Consider the following 20,640-nt stretch of genomic DNA (forward strand, 5'->3'; position numbering starts at 1 on the left):
CCCCAGCAGTTTAACAGCTACCAGAATACCCAGTGGTGTAACTCCCAGAGACTGACATAATCCAAATTCCTTGAAAAGTTGTAATATTGTACTTTAAACAGTTACTTAAAGCATAATGTGACCAAATTTGCTATTCTCCCTTTACCAGGCTTGCAATAGGTGAGATGCTGTGTGACTGCATCAGAGACTCCAGTAAAACAAAGCTCTAAGAATGAAAATGTTGGTACAACAGAATTCATGAATGCCTTCCCAATAAAAAAGCTTTATAATGATGACATCGATTACTGAGAGATTAACACATTGTTTTCTCCAGTGGAGAGCAGGTTCCCATTTAGACATTTTGACTTCTTCCTTTCCTGCACGCCCTGTGTAGTATGGATAAAAAAATGTGTCTTTTCCAAAATTAGCATGTACTTGTCAACTGTTACCTCAGTTGAGAAAGATCCATATTTCTCAGCCATAGCTAAAAACAGTTCATTAACCTGATCTAATTTAAGATAAAGATTTATGGTAATTATGTGAATAATACCAGCTGTGTCACAGAAGAAATTGATACAGCCCCTTAAGTTTAGATTTGCTAATGTAAACTTGAGTTTTATGGCTCAAGAACTGCATGGAGAGCAACAGCAAACATTAAGGTTTCATCTTTACCACTATAATTATTTGTGTTCCACACATTTCAGAGTTTTTCATGGGCAATTGCAAAACTGTTTTAATGTTGCCACAAAAGCGTAGAGAAAAGTGGAAATTAGGCTTTTCCCTTCTAAACAATACACAATGCTGAGGATGGAAAACAACTTTGATCATTGTGGCTGCTCCCTCTGATCATCAGTGGCATGTCTGGAGGGTCAATATAAAATCACTGCTTGACACAACCACATTCAGACCTCTCTCCTCCACTAGCTGCAGTTTTAATGATAAGCTCAAAGGAGGGAGAGTTAGAGATTCAAAAGATTTTTCTCGTTTGTAAGTTGTGTAATAGGATCAACTCCATCTGCCTGGCCCCAATTCCAGGCAGGGCTGAACTCCAGGACTTAATTCAGATCTCTCTAAGGACCCATGTCCTTGCTTATTTCAGTTCCACTCAGCCAGCTCAGAAGAGAAGTGCAAAATGAGTCAAGGATCAAAGGTGATGAGGGAAGATGTAATAGAGGGTTTCAGAAAAGCTAAAGAAACTGGGAAGTCATGCAAGACTATAGAGGTGGTGGAGACTGAGCTGAAAGCAGAGCCTGCAGCACACAGCAGTGAAATTGCAGAGGCTGGCACAAAGTGGAGCAGAGGAGCAAGGGCAGAGCTGATGAGGAGGGAGATGGGCTCTTTGCTCTTCAGAAATGCACTGGCAGTCTGCAATCAGTAAACAAAACCAAGATGCATATGAGAAGAAAAAACAGGTAGAAGTATCAACAATAATAAGAGTTAAAAAGGAAAGTGTAGAATTGAAATATTCTGATGTGACAGATGAGACAAAGTAAAGGGGATGGTCCAAGGAAGATAAAGAACTAAGCATTTTTCTCAATAGTGAAAAGTTCCCCAGATAGGAAACATGTTAATGTATAAAAATTCATGAGTTGGGAATTCACAGGACTTAGGAGTGCTGGCAATTTTGTACCTCAAAATTGATACTATTTGTGTTTTGCTTCTCCTTCTCTCTTAAATGCTTGTACATTTCCTGTTGTGCCCGATTGTGCCAGCCCATTCCATTGGAGAAATCTTCCCTAACATTTCAGTATACTTTCTGTAAAAATTCTATAAAATCTAATCTGGTAATAAAGTTGCTCACAAATAGATTATTATCTCCTTCTACCCCTGCCCTCTCAAAGAAACTGGTACCATGCACATTAATTTCTAATGCAAATATAAAAATAAATGTTGCCAGGAATCTACAAAATACAATAATGTTATGTTCAATGCTTCCAAATATGTTTTTCTTCACATTTTCCAGGGTTGATTTTGTTACTATTAGTTTGAACTTTATTTTCTACTCTACAATGCAGTTTGTTCTTTTCTCAAGTCACAGTACACATAAAACCTTTACCCTTGCAATTAATACTTTTGATTATAAAACATGAGTTCTCTGGGACAAGCAATCTCATAACATAAAGAGAAAGGTTTTATGAAGAGACATCATCCTGATTGCTATTAATTCTTCAATAAACAAGGAGAATCATAAATGTTCATAATTTAGAGACCTTGGCTTACCAGGTTACTTGAAATCCATAATGATACCTTAATAACATAGAAAATCCATTAGAGCTCATTGTGTGTTGCAGCAAGCCTACAGTAGAAATGCTGAAAACACAGGCCAGTGTCCTTCTCTCCTCATGGGTTTTGAGGAATAGCCACTCAGCAAAGGCAAGCTTAAAATGCAAGTTTAATAGAATTTGCTTACTTATGCACAGCTATCAGCAAATCCAGATTCTATATAATCTAAGAATCAACCTCAGGTTTTTGCAAAGTCTTGCAGGTCTGTGAGCATAACACCCATAAACCCCTGTGTGCTTGTGTTATTGGCAGAACTATTTATGCATTTGACAAACTGCTGTTCAGATAAGATGATATCCAACAAAGTACAGAAAGGAAACTGTCAACAACTCTGCAAGACTGTAACAGAAATTGCAAAGGCAGAGCTTTCAAGACTAACCTTCAGAATAGTCTCAAATCAGTCCCAGGCATGAAGAGTTGGAACTGATTTTAAGAGAAGGGTGAAGAATGGCATGTTGCCACAAGAATAAGAACAAAGCCTAAACTGTGTTCCCTGTATTACATAATTGCTAACGTAGACAAAAAATGTTAATATTATAGATAATACAGAGGTTTTAGCCAAATTACATTTGACAAGTCTAGAACTAGACAGCAAACTTGTAACTGACAGAAAATAATCACAGTTGACTGGATAAGTACATACCCAACCTTTTCATGGTTTGTATGCTTTTATTGCTAGAAAAATATTACTGTGGATATCCCATTGAAACACAGAAAGGGTGGAAGTTAAAATCAATAGGCTATTTTTCCACAAAAAATCTAAGTCAAATGGCATAAATAGCAATTCTTGAAAACATGCATCAATATTATTGAGTAGTGAAAACCAAGCTGGCAAAAGCCTTGGCTCTCAGATGTGCATGAACAAAGGGTGTAAGGTGCAGATACACAAATGTGTGTTTCCTACTGGCTGCCAGAGCAGAAGTTCTGCCTTGATTCTGTCTTTTAATTTTCAGATTTATGCCAGCTCTGTATTACAAAACCAAGGCAAAAGACATCAGTGAGGAAAGTAGGGATGGATAAGCTGGAACATGGCTGAATCCCACAGTGGCAAAATCTGTGATGACAGAGGGTCTCAAACAGGGAGAAACTTTGCACAAAAAACACAGCTTTTCTTTGGCTATTTCTGCCCAGAAAGTTTCTGGATCTGTTTTAAGAGCAAAGTAATAAATGGGCTTCTAGTATCACAGGGGTTAATGTGATTCTGTTGTTGTAAAGCATCTAACGTTTAAATATTTGTGATTTTAAAACACTGAGGATGCAGAAAAAGGACTACATATATAAAATATTAAATCTTTTGAGTTTCCTTCTAATAACACTGTTTGGACCCCTTCTTTCTGGGCTTTCCCCCTTCACCTCTCTCCTAACCACTGCACCACTCCCTACTTTTCACCTCACTTCATATTTTATTATACTGTTAGGATATTAGAAGGGGACAAGGAAAGAAAAATGTATTTTGAGAAATGTTCCAGAAGGCCTTAAAAAAAAAAAAAAAAAGACATCACATTTTCAAATCTTTTAAGAACAATCCATTTTAAGGGATGATAGTACTTTGGTCCCAAGGGCCAGCAACTCATGCAGCTTCATATAAATGCAGATCCCATATACATAAATCACCTTCTCCTTGGAACCAACTCACTGCAAGAGATGCAAATACGTACACTTCAGAAACTAATTTCTGTTGCACATACTTTTAGAGTGATAAAATTTAAAGATTTTATGAATATTAGACCAACACACCAAAAAAAAAAATTACAAGAGAGCCAACAAGATATACTAAATCTCCTCTTGTTTAAGGCAAACAAGATCAGTAGCCAGACAACTGACAAATTACACTGTATCATACACCCAGCTTCATTTAGGGCTTCTCAATAGGTACCAGATCACACAGACTTCTGTGATAAAACTCCTCTCATGCATCACTCTCCCCTGGCTATCCTCACCAGTTTATTTTTACCTCTGGAATGAAACAAAGTGAAAGATCACAATACTGCAAATTTCCTACTATGCAATGAAAATAGGACTTGATTTCTACAATAAGTTACCAAATTAATGAACTGTTTGACACTGTGAAATAATTGTATCTGTTTCCAGATATTCTTATCCCACTCTCTTACACAAACTGCTTTCCTCAAAAAAAGTTACACTTGAGGATGTAAAAGCACCAGGACAATATATGGCACTGTTTTAACTCATGGTCTTTACAGTTTAATAATAATAGAGAAAGAAACTTCAGGGTGACTCCTATACCTTTAAAAAGTTATGGTATATGGTAACTCTTAAACTAGCATTTATTGTATTTTAAGCATTCTTTGCTATGAGAGTTCTACTTTCCATAGCAGAATCTTTTTCACACTCCTCTTGGGTTACAATTTCCAATAATGCCAATGCATTCGTTTCATCCAAAAAAGTCATCATTTGGAAGTGGTCACACTACTAGTTCTTTTCAGGTGCAGATATATCCTTGTCAGAAAAAATCAAACACAAAAAATGTTGTGGTCACACTAAATGAATACATAACATGCATTATCAAGGAAGATCAGACTTATATTTGAGTAACATTTGAAGACTTTTCATCACTAGAACCTTTATCTTCTCTATACTTTGTTCTCCCCAGCCATCTGTCCCAGTCCTTCCAAGTCTTTGGTGTATTTTATGTAGGCTTCCCTATTAGGAGATTCTTCCACAAACCAGTTTTTTTTTTTTTCTTTTTCTTTATTTAAGAGTTTCAGAGAAAGCATGTATAAATATGTATACACATATAAATAATGGAGCAGGAAACCTGTTTCTTACTCTTTTTTTCCTGACACTTTGAGTGAACACAGAAAGGTAACCAAGGTAAAAAAGTTTGTAAAAACCTTTGTAAAGAGAATCACCCTACCTTCTTTAATAATGCTCTATTTACAAATTACCAATGCTAGGTCCATGTTAAGTCTCAAATCAATAAAGAAGAATATGTGAGTTTTAAGACACGGAAATAAAACTACTGAATAACATTTTTTTTGCTCAGTCTTTCTTCAACTCTTTGCTTTGGCTAGCTTAAACGCTGAACTCTTTGGCACATAACATTTTTGTGATCTATTTTTAAAACAAGATGCTTATATTAAATAAACCATATTGATATATCCTAAACTGAATGCAGGCATGTAAAGGACCAGACCAGACATGAAAAAAGCACAGTAATATAATAACTCTGAAGAAATTCCAGTGGACATGATATAAATGAATGTGACATAAAAGTAATTTAGGGACAGAGAAAAGTGGAGCAATGCTGCTTTCAGAAGACTATTTAATGTTTGTGAAGTGCTTTGAAGATTAATACCTTCCATAGGTATTATGGCTATGGATTACCATTGGAGTCATGTAGCCTTACTCTGAAATTGAGAATTTGAGACAATCTCCAATTCAAAGTCAGAAGAAAGTCTTAGACATAAAAAGTTGAAGAATCTTCTATGACAAAGAATTTATATAAGCTATACACTATCATAAATTTTCTTCATTTCTATTATGACAGCTTAAAATTACACCTTTCAATAGGTGTATCTGCAGGTAAAATTTGTAAAAATATCAATCATCAGAGACATCTTAGACTTTCTTTTGAATTGACATAGGGGAAAAAAAAGTGATGCCACTATCAGAAACTAATAGCATTTATAACTTCAAGGTATATTCTGCCCAGTGACATCAAGACACATATTGAACTGAGAACTTACAAGATTAAAAGTATAAAGTTTGACATAAAAGAAAAATGTAAGTAGCCTTCCAATAAACTGTCCAGTAGATAATTCAATCTGCTAATTCCTGAAATTTCTAACTGTAGAAGTTTCACATTGTAAAAAGCAGTAAAACAACTTCTCCACACAGCCCAAATTTTAGCAACTCAATCAAAAAGTTTATGACTAATTTTTCTGTCAACATAGAAGATTGCAAACAGTTTTATTCCCTAGATTTACATTTTAACAACCTAATCACACTGATGAAAAACAAAAAAGTAAAATACTGGTTTCATACAAGAATTCCCATGTATTCAACCACAGAGCCTAAAACGAGAAAACTACATTATCCTGAAGTGATATGACTCTTCCTTGTTGGCTCTACACTTCAATGCCTAAAGACAGTGAAATGCTGAGAGCAGATCCCATAAATTAGTGATTCAACAGCTCTATTCTTCATGGGAAAAAAAAAAAAAAAAACAAACAAAAAAAGGTAATTCCCTTTCTCCACCCCATCCTTAAATACAAGAGATGTTGCAAATCCATAAGGACAAAAATCCCTTTTAACAAGATACATGCAATACTTTGTGTAGCTACAGCTAAGTTTTTTCTTTTGATCCCCATCAGGCACATGAATCCTGTTTCCAAAGCAGCAAAATACTAAAGACAGAGAAACAGAGTCCAGAACAAGGTGGGGTTTTGTTTGTTTTGGGTTTTAATATAAAAAAAAGAGGAGAGAATAGGTGCTTTATCAGTTTATATTTTGATTTTATTTCTAAATATCATCAGGATATTTTATCATCAGGAGCATTCAGACAGTACTGAATAGCTCTAGTGTTCAAATGATTTCAAAGAAATTCTGCAGACTTCCCCACCTCATAAGCTGGAAATAATTGGTCAAAACATGTCAAGAATAAGCATTTTTTCAGTGATTTCACTCTAGTTTGCAGTCACTGTGTGACTTTATCAGGATTTCTAGTAACAATAGCTCAGTCCATATATACCACAGAGCCTAAACTATAGACAAGGCCCACAGTCATTCAGGTGAAAGAACCTAATCTACCAAACTCAAACTTCAATTAAGCTACCAAATCATAATCTTTAAATTTGCTGATAAGTAACATTACTGAGCATGTAAATGAGATGTTAGACATCTACAGCTTCCTCTTAATGGCTTAAGAGATAAAGCAGAGGCAATTCTCTTCCATCTCTGCAGAGCAGTTACCAGAGTTTGGCTCCAATCTTGCCTTCCAAAAGATCATAGCACTAGGGAAACACCATCCCTATAATGAATAATCTGCCCCAAACCCCCCAAAATGTTTATTACATTGTTTCATTACAGAGATATTGCATCTGAACATATACTCTTTTATTCACCTCTATATTTCTTAATTATTAAAGCAATCCAAAAGGTTATGTTCCATATGTTAAAGCTCTCTTTCTCTCTGTGGGCCCATAAAACTGAATGGAAGCAGGCAGCATCTACCAGAATATTCTCTTTTGCCTGCACCTCCAATGCAGCTACAAAAACAAATGTAAGAGTGATAATACTTGAGCTCATTATCATTATTTTCTACAGCTGGCCAAATCTCACAAGTGTAACTTCATTCATAAAAACCAGTTTCACCTGGAAAACCTTTGGCATTCAACCAAATTGTCACTGTATGTTCCAGCTACTGAAAACTACTAACGCAGATTTTAATTTTTTTTCCTTTTTACCTTCAATATTTAGCCTTAAACTTACTTCTGGGAAAGAAAAACAAAAGGAATAAACCCTTTTCAAAAATGAGAAGAGAGACTGTAAGAGGAAAAGGGATAAGTTTATGTGATACATGGTACTTACTATACTTGTCCATGTGAAATGCAAAAAATCCCCAAAAAACTGTATCTTTTATATCAACTAGGGCCAACTGATTAGCTCTCAGGTCAAGAGGTATCAACAATTAAGTTTAAAAAAACTAGCAAAAAACTCTAATGAGTTTTGAGCAAGAGTTACCTGAAATGAATATGTTTAGGGTGATAGGATCAAGTTTGCTACTGGTGCCTTAAATCATATGTATAAGCAAGAAAATCCTCCCACCCACCACTTCAAACACACCACCTTGCCTGTTCATTTTTTCTCACTTCTGTTTCCAATTCAGTTTCTTTTCACTGCAGTGAGCACAGACTTCTGTTGATCTCATGGTCAGCTGGATTCATTGACTGGTACTTACCTCAGCAAAAGTTTCTTAAAAAACCTAAATAAGACCCTGCAAAACAACATTTAAGAGGAAAAACCTTTGCAGACATGCTGAGTGTGAGAGTTTCTACAGCTCTTTAACCAAAAGGAAAAAATAGTTCCTGTGTCCCCAAGACGTTGACATTTTCTAATTCTGGTGAGTACCACCTCTGACTATACAGCCAGTTACACAAACCACAGAAGCAGCACTGGATTTATCACTGAGGTTAAAACTTATGTTGGTAAGTAATGCAATACTCTAAACTAGCCTATTAAAATTTAGGAGGAAGCGCAATTCTTGTCTCTTGTATAGAAGCAGAAGTTTCCTAAATAAATTATCAGCATACAGATAATCAGCATTAAGTCACTCAACAGTTATAGCAAAAACTGAACTGGAGCATACACAGCACATCTGTACATTTACAAGCCCAAGCTCCCCAGATGTTATAAATTACTATCTTTACCCAGTTGCCTCCTGAACGTGTTGACTAAAAGAAAATGTGCTGAACAGTGGAGATGTTCATAGCAGGAATTGTCAACAGAACTAAATTCAACTGTAAAGGATCTGTTGATGTGTGTATGATCCAAAGGGTAAATGTCACAGAGCTATTACTGCTTGGGTGCATTACAGGGACATTACTTCCAGCTGTACTTGAGGAGAGTTGTACTACCTTACAACAACATACTGTTTATTCAAGTTTAGCCATATGCAACAGGCAACAAAGTATCATAAGCTGATTCCTAGCTTAAAAAAAAACGAGCCAAAAAACCCAACGTACCCCGAGTCATTTTAAATTACCAGACAACTCTGATACTGGAGATTTAGGAGTTTCATACGGTTGTACTCATCTTAAAAAGGGAGACATCAAATTCCAAACTTTATTTAGAGAAGGCGAGAGAGAAAGGGAAAACCAGTTAATGACACAGCAGTCCAGGAGGCAGCTCAGCATTAGCGATACCATTCATTTACTGCCCGGACGGTGCGAGCCCGTCCCGCTGCGGGCGGAGGTGCGGACCAGGGAGCTCCATCAGCCCCGCTGCCACTGACACTTCCCAAACCGCCTCCCGCGGCAGCGTGCGACATACCGGGGAAAGCCCAGATCGCCAGCAGGAGCTTCCCAACGGAGCACAAAAAAAAAAAGCGAAAAGCGAGAAGAAAAGCACCCCCAAAGTCTCCCAGACTTTTCAGAAGCAGGGCCAGGGCTGCGGAGCCGGGGTCCCGGAGCCCCGCGCGTCCCCGCGCCCCTCGCAGCCCCTGCCCGCGCCAGGTGCGCGCTGCCCGCCCGTACTCACTCACAGGGACACGGTGCGGTTGGGCAGCACGGCGGGCTGCAAAGTTTCCACCAAGTCTCCGCCGGTGCACACCACTTTGATGCGGAGGGCCGGGCGGCCGGGCCCCTTGGCGCGCTCGGCGGCGCAGAGGCAGCGGTCCACGATGAGGTCGGGGCAGTTCCTGCTGCCCCCGCAGAGCCCCAGCGCGGCGGCCAGCAGGCAGAGGCGGGGGCACAGCCCGCGCATGCTGAGCCAGCGAGCGGGAGCCGCCGGCTGCCGCGCCGCGCATGGCACGCGTCCGTCCGCGCCGCTCCGCGGGCCCCTCCACGCCTCCCACCCCGCCCCGCCTCTCGCTGCGGCCGGCTCCGCTCCGAGGGACCCCCCCTTCCCTTCCTCCTCCTCCCTTCTCCGAGGAGCCGCCGCTCCTTTCCTGCCGCAGCCCGTGCAGCCGCGGCGCTGGGCGGACCCCGCGGCGCTCGGCGGGGCCCCCCTCCCTCCTTCCCTCCCTCCTTCCCTCCGCCGCTCACCGGGAGCGCCCCCCGGCTCCGGCAGCCGCACCCCGGAGCGCTGCTCCCTGCGCTACCTGCGCTCTCTGCGCTCCCTCTGCTCCCTGCGCTCCCTACACTATCTGCGGCTACCTGCACTCTCTCCGCTCCCTGCACTATCTGCGGTTACCTGCGCTCTCTCCGCTCCCTGCACTACTTCTGCTCCCTGCCCTACCTGCCCTACCTGCGCTCTCTCCGCTCCCTGCCCTACCTGCCCTACCTGCGCTCTCTCCGCTCCCCGCGCTCTCTGCCCGGCGCTCTCTGCCCGCTCCGCGCTCCGGGGACACCGGACAGATGCGCCAAGGACGCGCCGCGGACCGAAGAGGCGCAACCAGCCCAAGCACGGGGCAGGAAATCAGCAGCTGGAAAAATTGTGTGGGTCGGGAATCTAGTTTTGAAATAGCCACCCTTGCTAGCGCTCTTGAGAAGCGTGTGCGCCAAGTGGTGTGACTGTGCCCAGGACATGGGCAAGGGTCAGTGCGGACCAGGAGACAGGACAGTCCAGCCGCTGCCACCGGGAAGGGTGCATGCAGTTAGCTGACTCCAGACAGCTCAGATAATGCTGTGAACATGACCTAAAGCAGAGGTTTGGGCAGCAGTCAAAGGCACTTCATCATCCAGGTCAAACGAGCACGTTTCTCTTCTACTTGTATTTCTCTGTCATTTATGGCACTCGGTGGCTTTGACTTGCACGCTCAGTAGTATTTTGTGACCAGACTAGTAACTTCCAGGGTAGATTTTCGTCATCAACTTCGAGCTACCCTGTTGGAGTTTTTTTTGCTGGAAGTGAACAAAAAAAAATCCACATTGTAACAGCAACTTCCATTTTTAATGGCCTTTTAGTAAAAGAGCAGGTTCCTTGCCTTCGCTTACTGGATGGAGACTGACAACACACATTTTCATTGCAGGATCTAGGCCAAAGGTAGTAATTGTCTGCCGTAGCTATAAAGCTATTTTAAGAAATTACTTGAGTTTTATAAAATAATATTGTATATATATATATATTATAGCCCCTTAGGGAAGATTTGTCTTGCACATTTACAGTGCCCGTTATCACTGTGTTCTAATACCTAATTGGAGCCTTTAGGCTCTATAGTATTAATAAGTGATAGAAAGGGTAGTGCCCTTGTGAAATTCAAGGCTAACAGGAAATTTTTCAGGAACAATCTTTTTCTGCACAGTTGTTGATTTAAAGAATCATAAATATTACAACCTCTGCTCTTTTATTTTTAAAAGCAAAGTTGTGTAAGGCTTACTGGCAGGGAGCAAAATGGATTGTATTTCATGAGACCACTCAACATTGCTATGGTTGCATGATGTTACTTATCATAAAGAAACCCAATGTATTTATTGTAAAAATGCTCTTTTAGCTTTGAAAAATTCTGTCTCATCCACACTCTTTTTGAAAATGCAAGTGAAGAATACGTGTTTATTAAGATGGTAGCAGAGATTTGGTTCAGTGATAACCTTGCTGAGAAGAAATGGAATTTTTCAGTCAAACTTAGCCCTTAAACACATGCTAGCAGAATTTTAACATTTTTTCCTACCTCACTGATGCTGAAAGTTTGGTTTTTAAATACTGTTTCATTATGGAATAAGAAGGTGCACAGTCACATTGAAGCCCTCTATCAAATTCTAGGGCAAAGGTACAGGAGGATTTTTTCAAAACATTAGAGGCGAAAAATAAGAGGAAACTCCCCTCCACTTCCTAACATACCTTTTTTTTTTGCTTTATTACACATAAAGACAAAAATTTCAGCCATCTTCACTTTTGCTCACTGACATCTACAAATATCAAGAAGGTCAACATTTTGTGATGATTTAAAAGCACAGATGATGGTTTCTGCCCTGAGATCTCGCAGTCTAAATAATTGCCCAGTCAATTAAAAAAGGACCTGAGCACCTAGAGGGCTCAGTGCTGCTTCAGTTGTCACCAGCCAGCAGAGCAGAACATTTAATGCTGGCAGTAGCTAGCCATTTTCACAAACTGTGAAAGATACAACTCCCACCCACTCATGATGTACAAACAGCTCAATTTCCCATGTCTTCAGACAGCACTACATCCCAGACTCCTTGGTAAGCAGGGAAGAAACTTGTGGCACTTTGATTTGAAAAGCAGCCAACACTGCAGAGTGTTTGGGTTCCAAAGTGCCAGTTTTAGACAAACTGTGTGCCCACAGCTTTGGACCCTTAGAGCAGAGAGCATGGGACAAGTCATGAGCTCCTTAGCTGGGGGTGGTGTGTGCAGAGAGAATTATGAGTTTATTGTGAGGTCAAACACACTTGGAGGATTTAGGTGTCTGTGCTGCTAAAATGAACGGAGAAATTTTTCTCCATCATATTTGGAGTTCTACCCTTCAATTTCTCCTAAATCTTTCTAAATCCAGCTCAAGTTATTGCCCATGTATATTGAAAGGACACACTTTAGGATATCTCTCCTTAAAGCTTTCTCTCTTGGTTTGGTCAGAAATCAAAATGGGATATGTGCTGATGTACTTTTCCACACAAAGCCAAACACTCTTCAGAAACGAGAAGGCCTAAAATGCCAAATTATGATTACAGGAAGTTCCTGGCTGACAGAAACAAGACCAGAGATTCATTTGAAACATGAAAAAATTTCTAATTTCAACTTTTATTTACAATTAAATTCTTGCTTTAGTTATTTGATTAAATCATAGAACTGAGGGATGTATTTTCTTAGATCAAGGAAGCAAGAAAATTACTCAATGTGCCTATTTTATTTTTATTTCCTACTGTCAAAAGCTTGAAACTTTTTTAGTAAGTCTGTCCGTGTATCCACACACCATTACCTTATTACAGTACTTGTGACAAATTTTACCCTGTGTCTAAATGTGTTAAAGTGTTAAAAATAATGTAAATTAATTTAGGAATATAATGCTAAAATAATATTAGCCTGAATGAATATGAACAACATAAGAAGAAATCAAAGGTTAAGGATACAGGTGATTCACTGAGCTACAGGTTTACATTTCATTTAGATTATGCTCCCAAGCACAAACCAGCACCAGCACTTGCCTAGCATCACAGGACATTGCACAGCAATTAAGTAACAAGAATATGTTATACAATAATAGGAAATATGGGGAGGCAGAATGTAAATAAGTGAATTTGAATTTTGTCAGGATTTCAAAATTGCATGTTAGTATTGGAACAAAGCCATGGAAACTTGAATAATCACAAACAGGTTTTGGTCATGGCTTTTGTTTCATTTCTTATCCAGAAGTTGGCATTCTATCAGCCCTCTAATTCCTTGAACATTGACTCTTTATTGAGAATAGTAAAACAATGCATCATTTGCTCCATTTCCTCCATCACCTCAGTATCCCAGCACTCTTATTCCATCATGACTGCATCTCATGGTACTCATCACATCAGCATAGCATGAATGTCTGCAAGCCTTTGCAACAGAATGATTAAAAAACCCCAAGAAATTATTTGATGTAGAAAAAAGATAGGTAAACTGAGAAAAAAACAATCCAGAGCATGTTTCCACTGGGATGCTTGGAATCATATAAAAAGTTATTATTTGTGAGTGATAAAAGAAAGAAATAGAATTGATAAAAATATGCAGTACAACATTCATTAGAAAGGACCCAAGATTTTTTTCCTTCACACATAATGAACTAATCAGTACTAGAGGTCAGATAATACATAGGCTCATGTAAGGCACTGGTGTTATCAGAACACAGAGAATAAAACAACAGATGCAAAGTTGTTCAGGTTTGTTACCAGTCACTAGGATAACTGGATAAAACTGAGTGCAGAAACAGACTCAGCAAAACCATCCTGATGTTATTTAACAGACTGAGTAATCTTTAAAGGAAATGTTGAAACTGAGTCATTCAGGACTGGAGTAATTAGGGCAGGGAATCATACTGGGGGAACAATGCTGTGTTAGAAAGAACTGACAAAACAGGGTTTCCTTATCTGCTATTCTACATCAGCACAATCAGAAACACTTCTGTACTGGTTTAATATTAGAAAATTACAATGTAAGAAACCTTCAAATATCATTGCATTGCTTCCCTACTGCTTACATTTCTTCTACATATTCACATTTACATGTAACATCTGAAATCAAAAGGGGTTTGAGCACTTCAGTCCTCACAGGGCACCAGGTTTCCAAAAAGTTGAAACTTGAACTTCCTTGAAATAAGGAAGTTCTTGAAGTTAGAGACCTCCTAAAAATAAGTGTGTCTTTATTTGCTCTTAGCAGAGACCAGTGTAAAATTCTGATCAAAACTAAGACTATTGCTCTGAAATCATAAATTAATAATAATAATTAGCTATCAGTGGGGATTGGAATAACTATCACAAAAATATCAATAGGGAAATAAATTATATTTGGAAAGAAAAAACTCAAGTGTTTGGTATTTCTCAGTACTGAGCCAAGTTTTCCTCTAATGAATATTTCAGGGTTATTGGCAAATAATACAAAGTCCCCTTCCCCCAGAAAAATCATACCTACAAGGGAACAGGTCAGTGTAAATTTCTGATGACCACCAAATGTAACTCCAGCTGTTGCCAAGTCCCTTCAGCTGTTTCAGAGAACACATTTGAATTGTTCAGAAATACTGTTGATGGCACATGTATTTTAATGTTCTAGCCTTCATCTCTTCATGCTGTTTTATTTTCTTGAGCAGTAGCAGGATAACAACACTTTTGAACGGTCAGCCAAAGGAGAAGCAGCTTTTTTTTAAACTTTGCACCTCCTGAGGTCTCACAAGGGGCAAGGTTCAGACTGCAAAATTGAAATGCTTTCCTGCAGAAGTCAGAGCAGAAAGTGCAGAAGGGATGGCAGCTGCCTTCTGTCCCACAGTCCCAGGCATCCATTCCTGCAGGAGTGCAGGGCTTCCAGGAGAGCCACGCTCTTGCTCTCTCACGTGGTTCCAAGATACACTGGGAGGACATATTTTTGGATGTTGATGTACACATGCCAGTGCCTCTCAGTGTTTTTCATTCCTAAGACACATGAGAATTCTGACTAATTTAGCAACATGCTTTGCATCAGAGAAAAAAGGAGAGAAAAAAGAAAAATGTAGCATCCTGAAAACAGACTACATTTTAGGTAAGAGATATTTCAAGTTTTGCTTTCCTATCATAGAAAAATATTTTTACTCTCTGTCATCTCCCTGCATTAAGAAGGCCAAATGAGTCTTTTTCACACCTCCCTGAATTATAAAAATCTCTCAATACCCTCCTTTTTGCTTCTAGAGGTGTCAGATTAGTCACTCTCTTCATTGCAGATGAGACAAAATGGTGAGTGGTTATTCTAAAGTCAGAAGATGGCGAGGGTCAGACATAAACAGCAAAAGCAACATGTACATGACAGAAGGGTTAGAACTAAAGGATCTTTAAATCCCTTCCAATCCTAACCCTTCTATGATTGTATGATTCTGTAACTTCATTAATGGATTTCAAATACACTTTATAATAGTCATTAATGGAGTTTAGGGTTGTAACATGGTCAGATAACGTCAGGATGATTCCTGTCTGACAGAAACTCTGGACATCACCTGGTCCAAGTTCCAAATTAAAACAGCTTCAAAAGTACATTTGGCTGCCCAGGGCTTGTCCAGTGGTATTTTGAATCCCTGCACTGAAGAGGGTTTCCCTTTAGTTTGGCCATCCTTGTGCAAAGGACTGTTTTTTCCTTTGCTCTTAGAATAATTTCCCTTGCTGCAGATTGTATCTGTTCCCTCTTCTTCTTTTCCTGTGTACCTCTGGAAAAAAAAAGTTTATCTTTGTCATCTGCTCTTCAGCTACCCATGAGATAACTGAGGACAGCATAAAGATCTTCCCTTTGCCTCTTCCTCTCCAGGCAGAACAAACCCTGCTCCCTCCTTTATAAGGCAGGTGCTGCAGCCCCCAGCAATCTTACTGATGCTCCAACAAGATAAAACCAGTTTATCAATGTGTTTTTCTGCATGACTCTACCATCTTGTGACACTATACGAATGGTGCAAAATAAAAGCAGTTATTGCTTTATCATTTCCCTTATTAATCAACTTAATGGCCAGGATTTCCAGCAAGCTGTTATGTTATGTGCTATCATTTGGGGAGTGAATTAAAAGGACATATTAACCTAACCCATATCTCATTGCTTGTGAGTTTATTCCCTTGTAGCAAAAAAGGAAAATAGTGATTAATAATCTGAAAGACAATGATTAAAATAATAATCTCATTATACAATAAGTGCTTGAAAGAGACAAATGTTGCATCACCTGCTGCATTTCACCCCAGTCACTCACTTATGTGGAATCCAATTGGAATGCCAACTGTTGCCTGAGAGAGAAGGTTCTTTGAACAGCTAGTGATACTAATTGCTTACTAACTTGTATTTAAATGGCCAATTGAAGAGACAGGGGAAAAAATTCCAAACAATAAATGAGAACTTTTTTCATACATGAACACTGATTTAAAAAAAATAAACTATACTGAGGCTTGAACTAATTTTGTAGAGGATTTGAGTGAAGTAATATTTTGCAGCCAAGATAGGAAGTCCATTGGTAGAAATACTAACATGAAGAGCCAACAAATTCAATTATCACTAACAGCTGTGCAACATTCTGCTAATATCAATAATTCTGCAGTTCAGATAAATTCTAACACACTTCCATCATTTTCCTGAATTCCTGCTGTAAAAACAAATTTCTGTCCCCAATACCTTACAAGCAGAAAGTTGCATCTATTATTTTCTGTCCCCTTATTCCCACTTTAATTTCATTTCCCACTTCAAACCACTTGAAACTCTGTCATTAACTATTATGTATTGTTTCCTTAAAAATCCTTTGGAGAGCTCATATCTTCCTCTAACTTAAAAGTGTTTTAGAAACTGATCTTCTGCCAGGTAGATGCCTTCTTCCTTCTGTTTCCCATGTCTTTAGATTTACCAGTAATTCTGGACTTTGCTTTTATACTTCCTGTGCTTTCTTAGTGGCCATTGTGTTTTCTAAGACATCATGCCTGTTTATGTCATGTGTCTTGGTACTTCTGGAAAGAGAAACCTTCAGTGTTAAATTGAAGTGCTGTGTTACAAATGTACCACATACAGCAACAGCAGCAAATGCCCATATAGAAAACATTTAAAAGTAGTAGAATTACAGGAGTGCAAGAAAAGAAAATATATTATTTGCAAATCTTAATTGCTGCTAAGTGTAGCAGAAATAATTCAAGAAAATATCAAACCACCTACTGAATTTTATGGTACCAGGCCTGAAAGCAGAGAATGTAGCTGCTTCCTCAAAACTCAGAAATGCCAATGTCCAAAAAGCCTATTGTGAAAACAATTATTTTAAAAATTCTTTTAAAACTATTATTCTTTATGCTTTTTTTTTTTTTTTTTTTTTTTTTTTTTTTTTTTTTTTCTTTTTCTTTATAATGTGTACTGTTTTCCCAGTCTTTCCCAACCTCCTCTCTTAGTATGGAAGCACAATTGGAATACTGAATCACACTCCAGAATGGCAACGATTGGTGCTTATACAGCGTTAATTGAGTTGGAAGACATTCCTCACCAGATGGATATGGATTTTTGTGAATGCATAATGGCCCTTTAAGAAGCTTAGGAGAAAAGTATGAAACCTTTTACAAACAGCATTCCAAAGCAGGACTGCCAAAAGCAAGTGCACATAAATAGCTCTGATAATTGGAGCCGTATTCCTGCACTCAATCCTGCAGCAGAGCAGGGCTGCTGACCACACACCATGGCTGGATCAGACACCTGCCTGGGCTGGCACTCAAGTTGCCCTCATCTTCTACCAAATACCAGAATCTCAGGGCTGTCCTCTTGGCCAGAGCCTCAGCATTTGTTAGTCACCAAACACACCAGCAGGTTTTTGGATCCTGCATTGTTTTAAAGGCAGCTGCAGGTTGGTGAAAAGACCTGGCCCCACCAGGTACACATCCAGGCACAGCAAGTCCTGCCCCCAAATCAAAAATAAACGGAGGAAGATGACATTAAATCCATCAGAACAGAGGTAACTCAAGGAACAAACACTTAAATTTTACATTCTTCTGATTCTATGTTGCAGTGGTAGTTTTGATGAGACTCTGGTGAAGAGCCATCTACATAATACTATTCATTATCTGTTTTCTTCATCTGCATTTTAAAAAACATGTGTATGGCATATGTTTCTCATCCTAACTATGACCTTTGTTTATTTATAGTTTTAAAACCTCTGACTACTGCCAGACACTATGAAAAATAAACATTTTAATTGTTTTCATGTCTTATCCTCCCCTCCCCTTTCCACCCAAATCTGACAGGATGAAACATTGTTTTTGCTTGGGATATAGCTGCTTCTGCTGCAACTAGAAAGAGAACTAGAAGGAAGTTGTATACATATTATTAGAATAGCTTTATATTCAACAGTCTGGAAACAAAGCAAGTGTGATCTCCCAGCCCTCTTCAAGATAAATCTCCCCATTCCCAGGCTCTACCTTCAGCTGAGGGTGCAGAAATGAGAACTGAAAGACTGAACTGCCCTTCTGCCTTGAGCTCAGCCAAACTCAGCTCTTTCTTCCCAGCAGCACAGCAGCAATGCAAGAGCCCATCTTCATTTCCCATGTAAACAAATAGCTCAGTGGAAGGTGGGGCTTTGTTTCCACAGGCACATGAGAAGCCTTCTGCACCGAAAATTAATTGCTTTAACAACTTCAAGTTTTGTGAGTTTGTTTGCTTTTTGCCATTTGTGGTTTTGTTTGTTTTGATTTTTTTTTTCCACAGGTTTAATTACACACCTAGTGCAAAAGGGTACAAAATACAGGGAAAAGTTAGACCACAACTTTTCCCAGTCTTTCTGATCAGCTTTTGTGCTCAATTACACAGTTCAATCTTTTCTTTTTTGGAGGTACAAAGCCATGTTCAGGGAACCTCCTTGGCACCATGGATTTTACTGCATGAAGTCCACCACTTTAACAGCATTGCAGAGCCTAAATCTATTATGAAAGATGCTGGGAGAAAGGATAGAAACATAATAATTAAAGGTACTTCTAACCATCCTGCAGTACTATCTGCAATTCCTGGTGTACATACCAGAAGAAAGTTCTTTTTTTAATGCTTGATCCTTTTCTGGAGTGTTCTACTTTCTCAGTCAACAGCAATGACCAATTTTGGAGAGAAACTGATTCCAGAACTGATTTGGCTGATTCAATTTTCTAGTTTGTCACAGTTTTCCTTTATTCCATTTGTCTTTGTTTGAAATTAAATCTCCTTAGGCAAAACCATTCTTAGTTGGTGTTCCTGGCACAAGGGACCCCAGACAGAGTTGGTGCAGCTTTTGCCAGGCAGGATAGGAGCAGCATCACATAAATAACATGCTCAGAAACTGAAAACAAAGGGCACCAAAGAGCTCTCTCATCTTTGGAGGAAGGGAAAGGGGAAAAAAAACCTTTTAAAAGTACAAAGGATGTAGGTAATCCTCATCCTCCATTCCTGTGAGGATTCCCAGCTCTTTCTTCTGCTGCCTTTCATTGTCATGATGAGGTAAAATATATCCATAGTTAAAAGGACCAAGTGAAGGAAAAACAGACACACAACTAGGATATTTAGGGACAGCCTGTCAGATGGTGAATCAGCACAGTTCTGATAAAAAGAGGCTACCAAAATGCATCTTGTCTGTAAAGATTAATCTTACTCTTCCCAGACAAAGAGGGCATAAAAATATTCTCAGCCCTTGGTAAAAAACAATCATTAGTGGGTGTCTGTGTCAGTCTGGGGCAGTGGAGGTGTCCAAAGAAGTAATGAATGGAAGTTCTTGCATTGTTCCTGCATGTCTGGGAAACAGGTAGAAAACAGAGGGAACAGTTAAAAACAGAGTGATTCCATATTCTTTCTTTGCCCAGTTTTTGTTTGGTTAGGATGATTACTGGTCTGTGAACATGAATTCCTTGTGAATATATTAATTTATTTCTTCGATCTTTTTCTGCTCTCTGTGTTAGATCCCTTCATTTGACAGGCTGCAAGTGGAATTTCTGATTCCTCCTCTAACTTTCTCCAGCTGTTTATTGATGACAGCAGTGAAATCAACCTTCTTTGCAGATAGGAAATGCAAAGTCCATGGCCTAAATGAGAGGTCTGTGGTTCAGAGGTGTGTTCCTCCATCCTGTCTCAACAGGTGCCACTGTACCTCCTGCTGTTCAGCCAAATTACCTGCATGAGCCTCACTCCCTCTGTGCTGATGGACCCAGGGATCTGTCCACACTGACTGAGAAGTTACAGTCACACCTCAATGGGAAGAGGGATGGAAAATCTGACTCAGAAATTTCCAGCCTGTGGTAACCTCAGCTCCACTGTGCTTGGGAACCGCTGCTATGTTGAGGTAACAGAAAAGCTTTCAGATTCTGACAAAACTGCAAAAATCAGGCGTCTTCATCTGCTGATGCTACTGTTCACACTGTCTGTCCCAAATGCACTGGATGGATATTCTGGATCATGTACAGCTGGTAAACCAGCAAGGGTCAATGCAGCCTCTGCTTCCCTGTTCTCTGATGAGTTAAACTCTGCTTTTATCTCCTGACTATACCTTCATAATTTACAATCCCAATTCATAACCCAGAATTACTACTGAGTAGTTAAATCACCCAGGCAAATAAAATATTTCTAAGTTATGGT

At 39.3% G+C, this 20,640-nt stretch overlaps 1 protein-coding gene across 1 annotated transcript in view; it reads right to left on the reverse strand.

The window, feature by feature from the left end:
• The window catches only part of ADGRA1 (adhesion G protein-coupled receptor A1), a 251,979-nt gene extending 242,151 nt beyond the window's left edge, over positions 1 to 9,828 (reverse strand). The window contains exon 1 of the mRNA XM_079312915.1: positions 9,488 to 9,828. Within this exon, the coding sequence (XP_079169041.1) occupies positions 9,488 to 9,708 (221 nt within the window). The 5' untranslated portion in view covers positions 9,709 to 9,828. The remainder of the gene's footprint in view (positions 1 to 9,487) is intronic.
• Between the last annotated feature and the right edge of the window lie 10,812 nt (positions 9,829 to 20,640).

The sequence above is a fragment of the Erithacus rubecula genome (assembly GCF_903797595.1).
Source record: "Erithacus rubecula genome assembly, chromosome: 9".
NCBI classification, from domain to species: Eukaryota; Metazoa; Chordata; class Aves; order Passeriformes; family Muscicapidae; genus Erithacus; species Erithacus rubecula.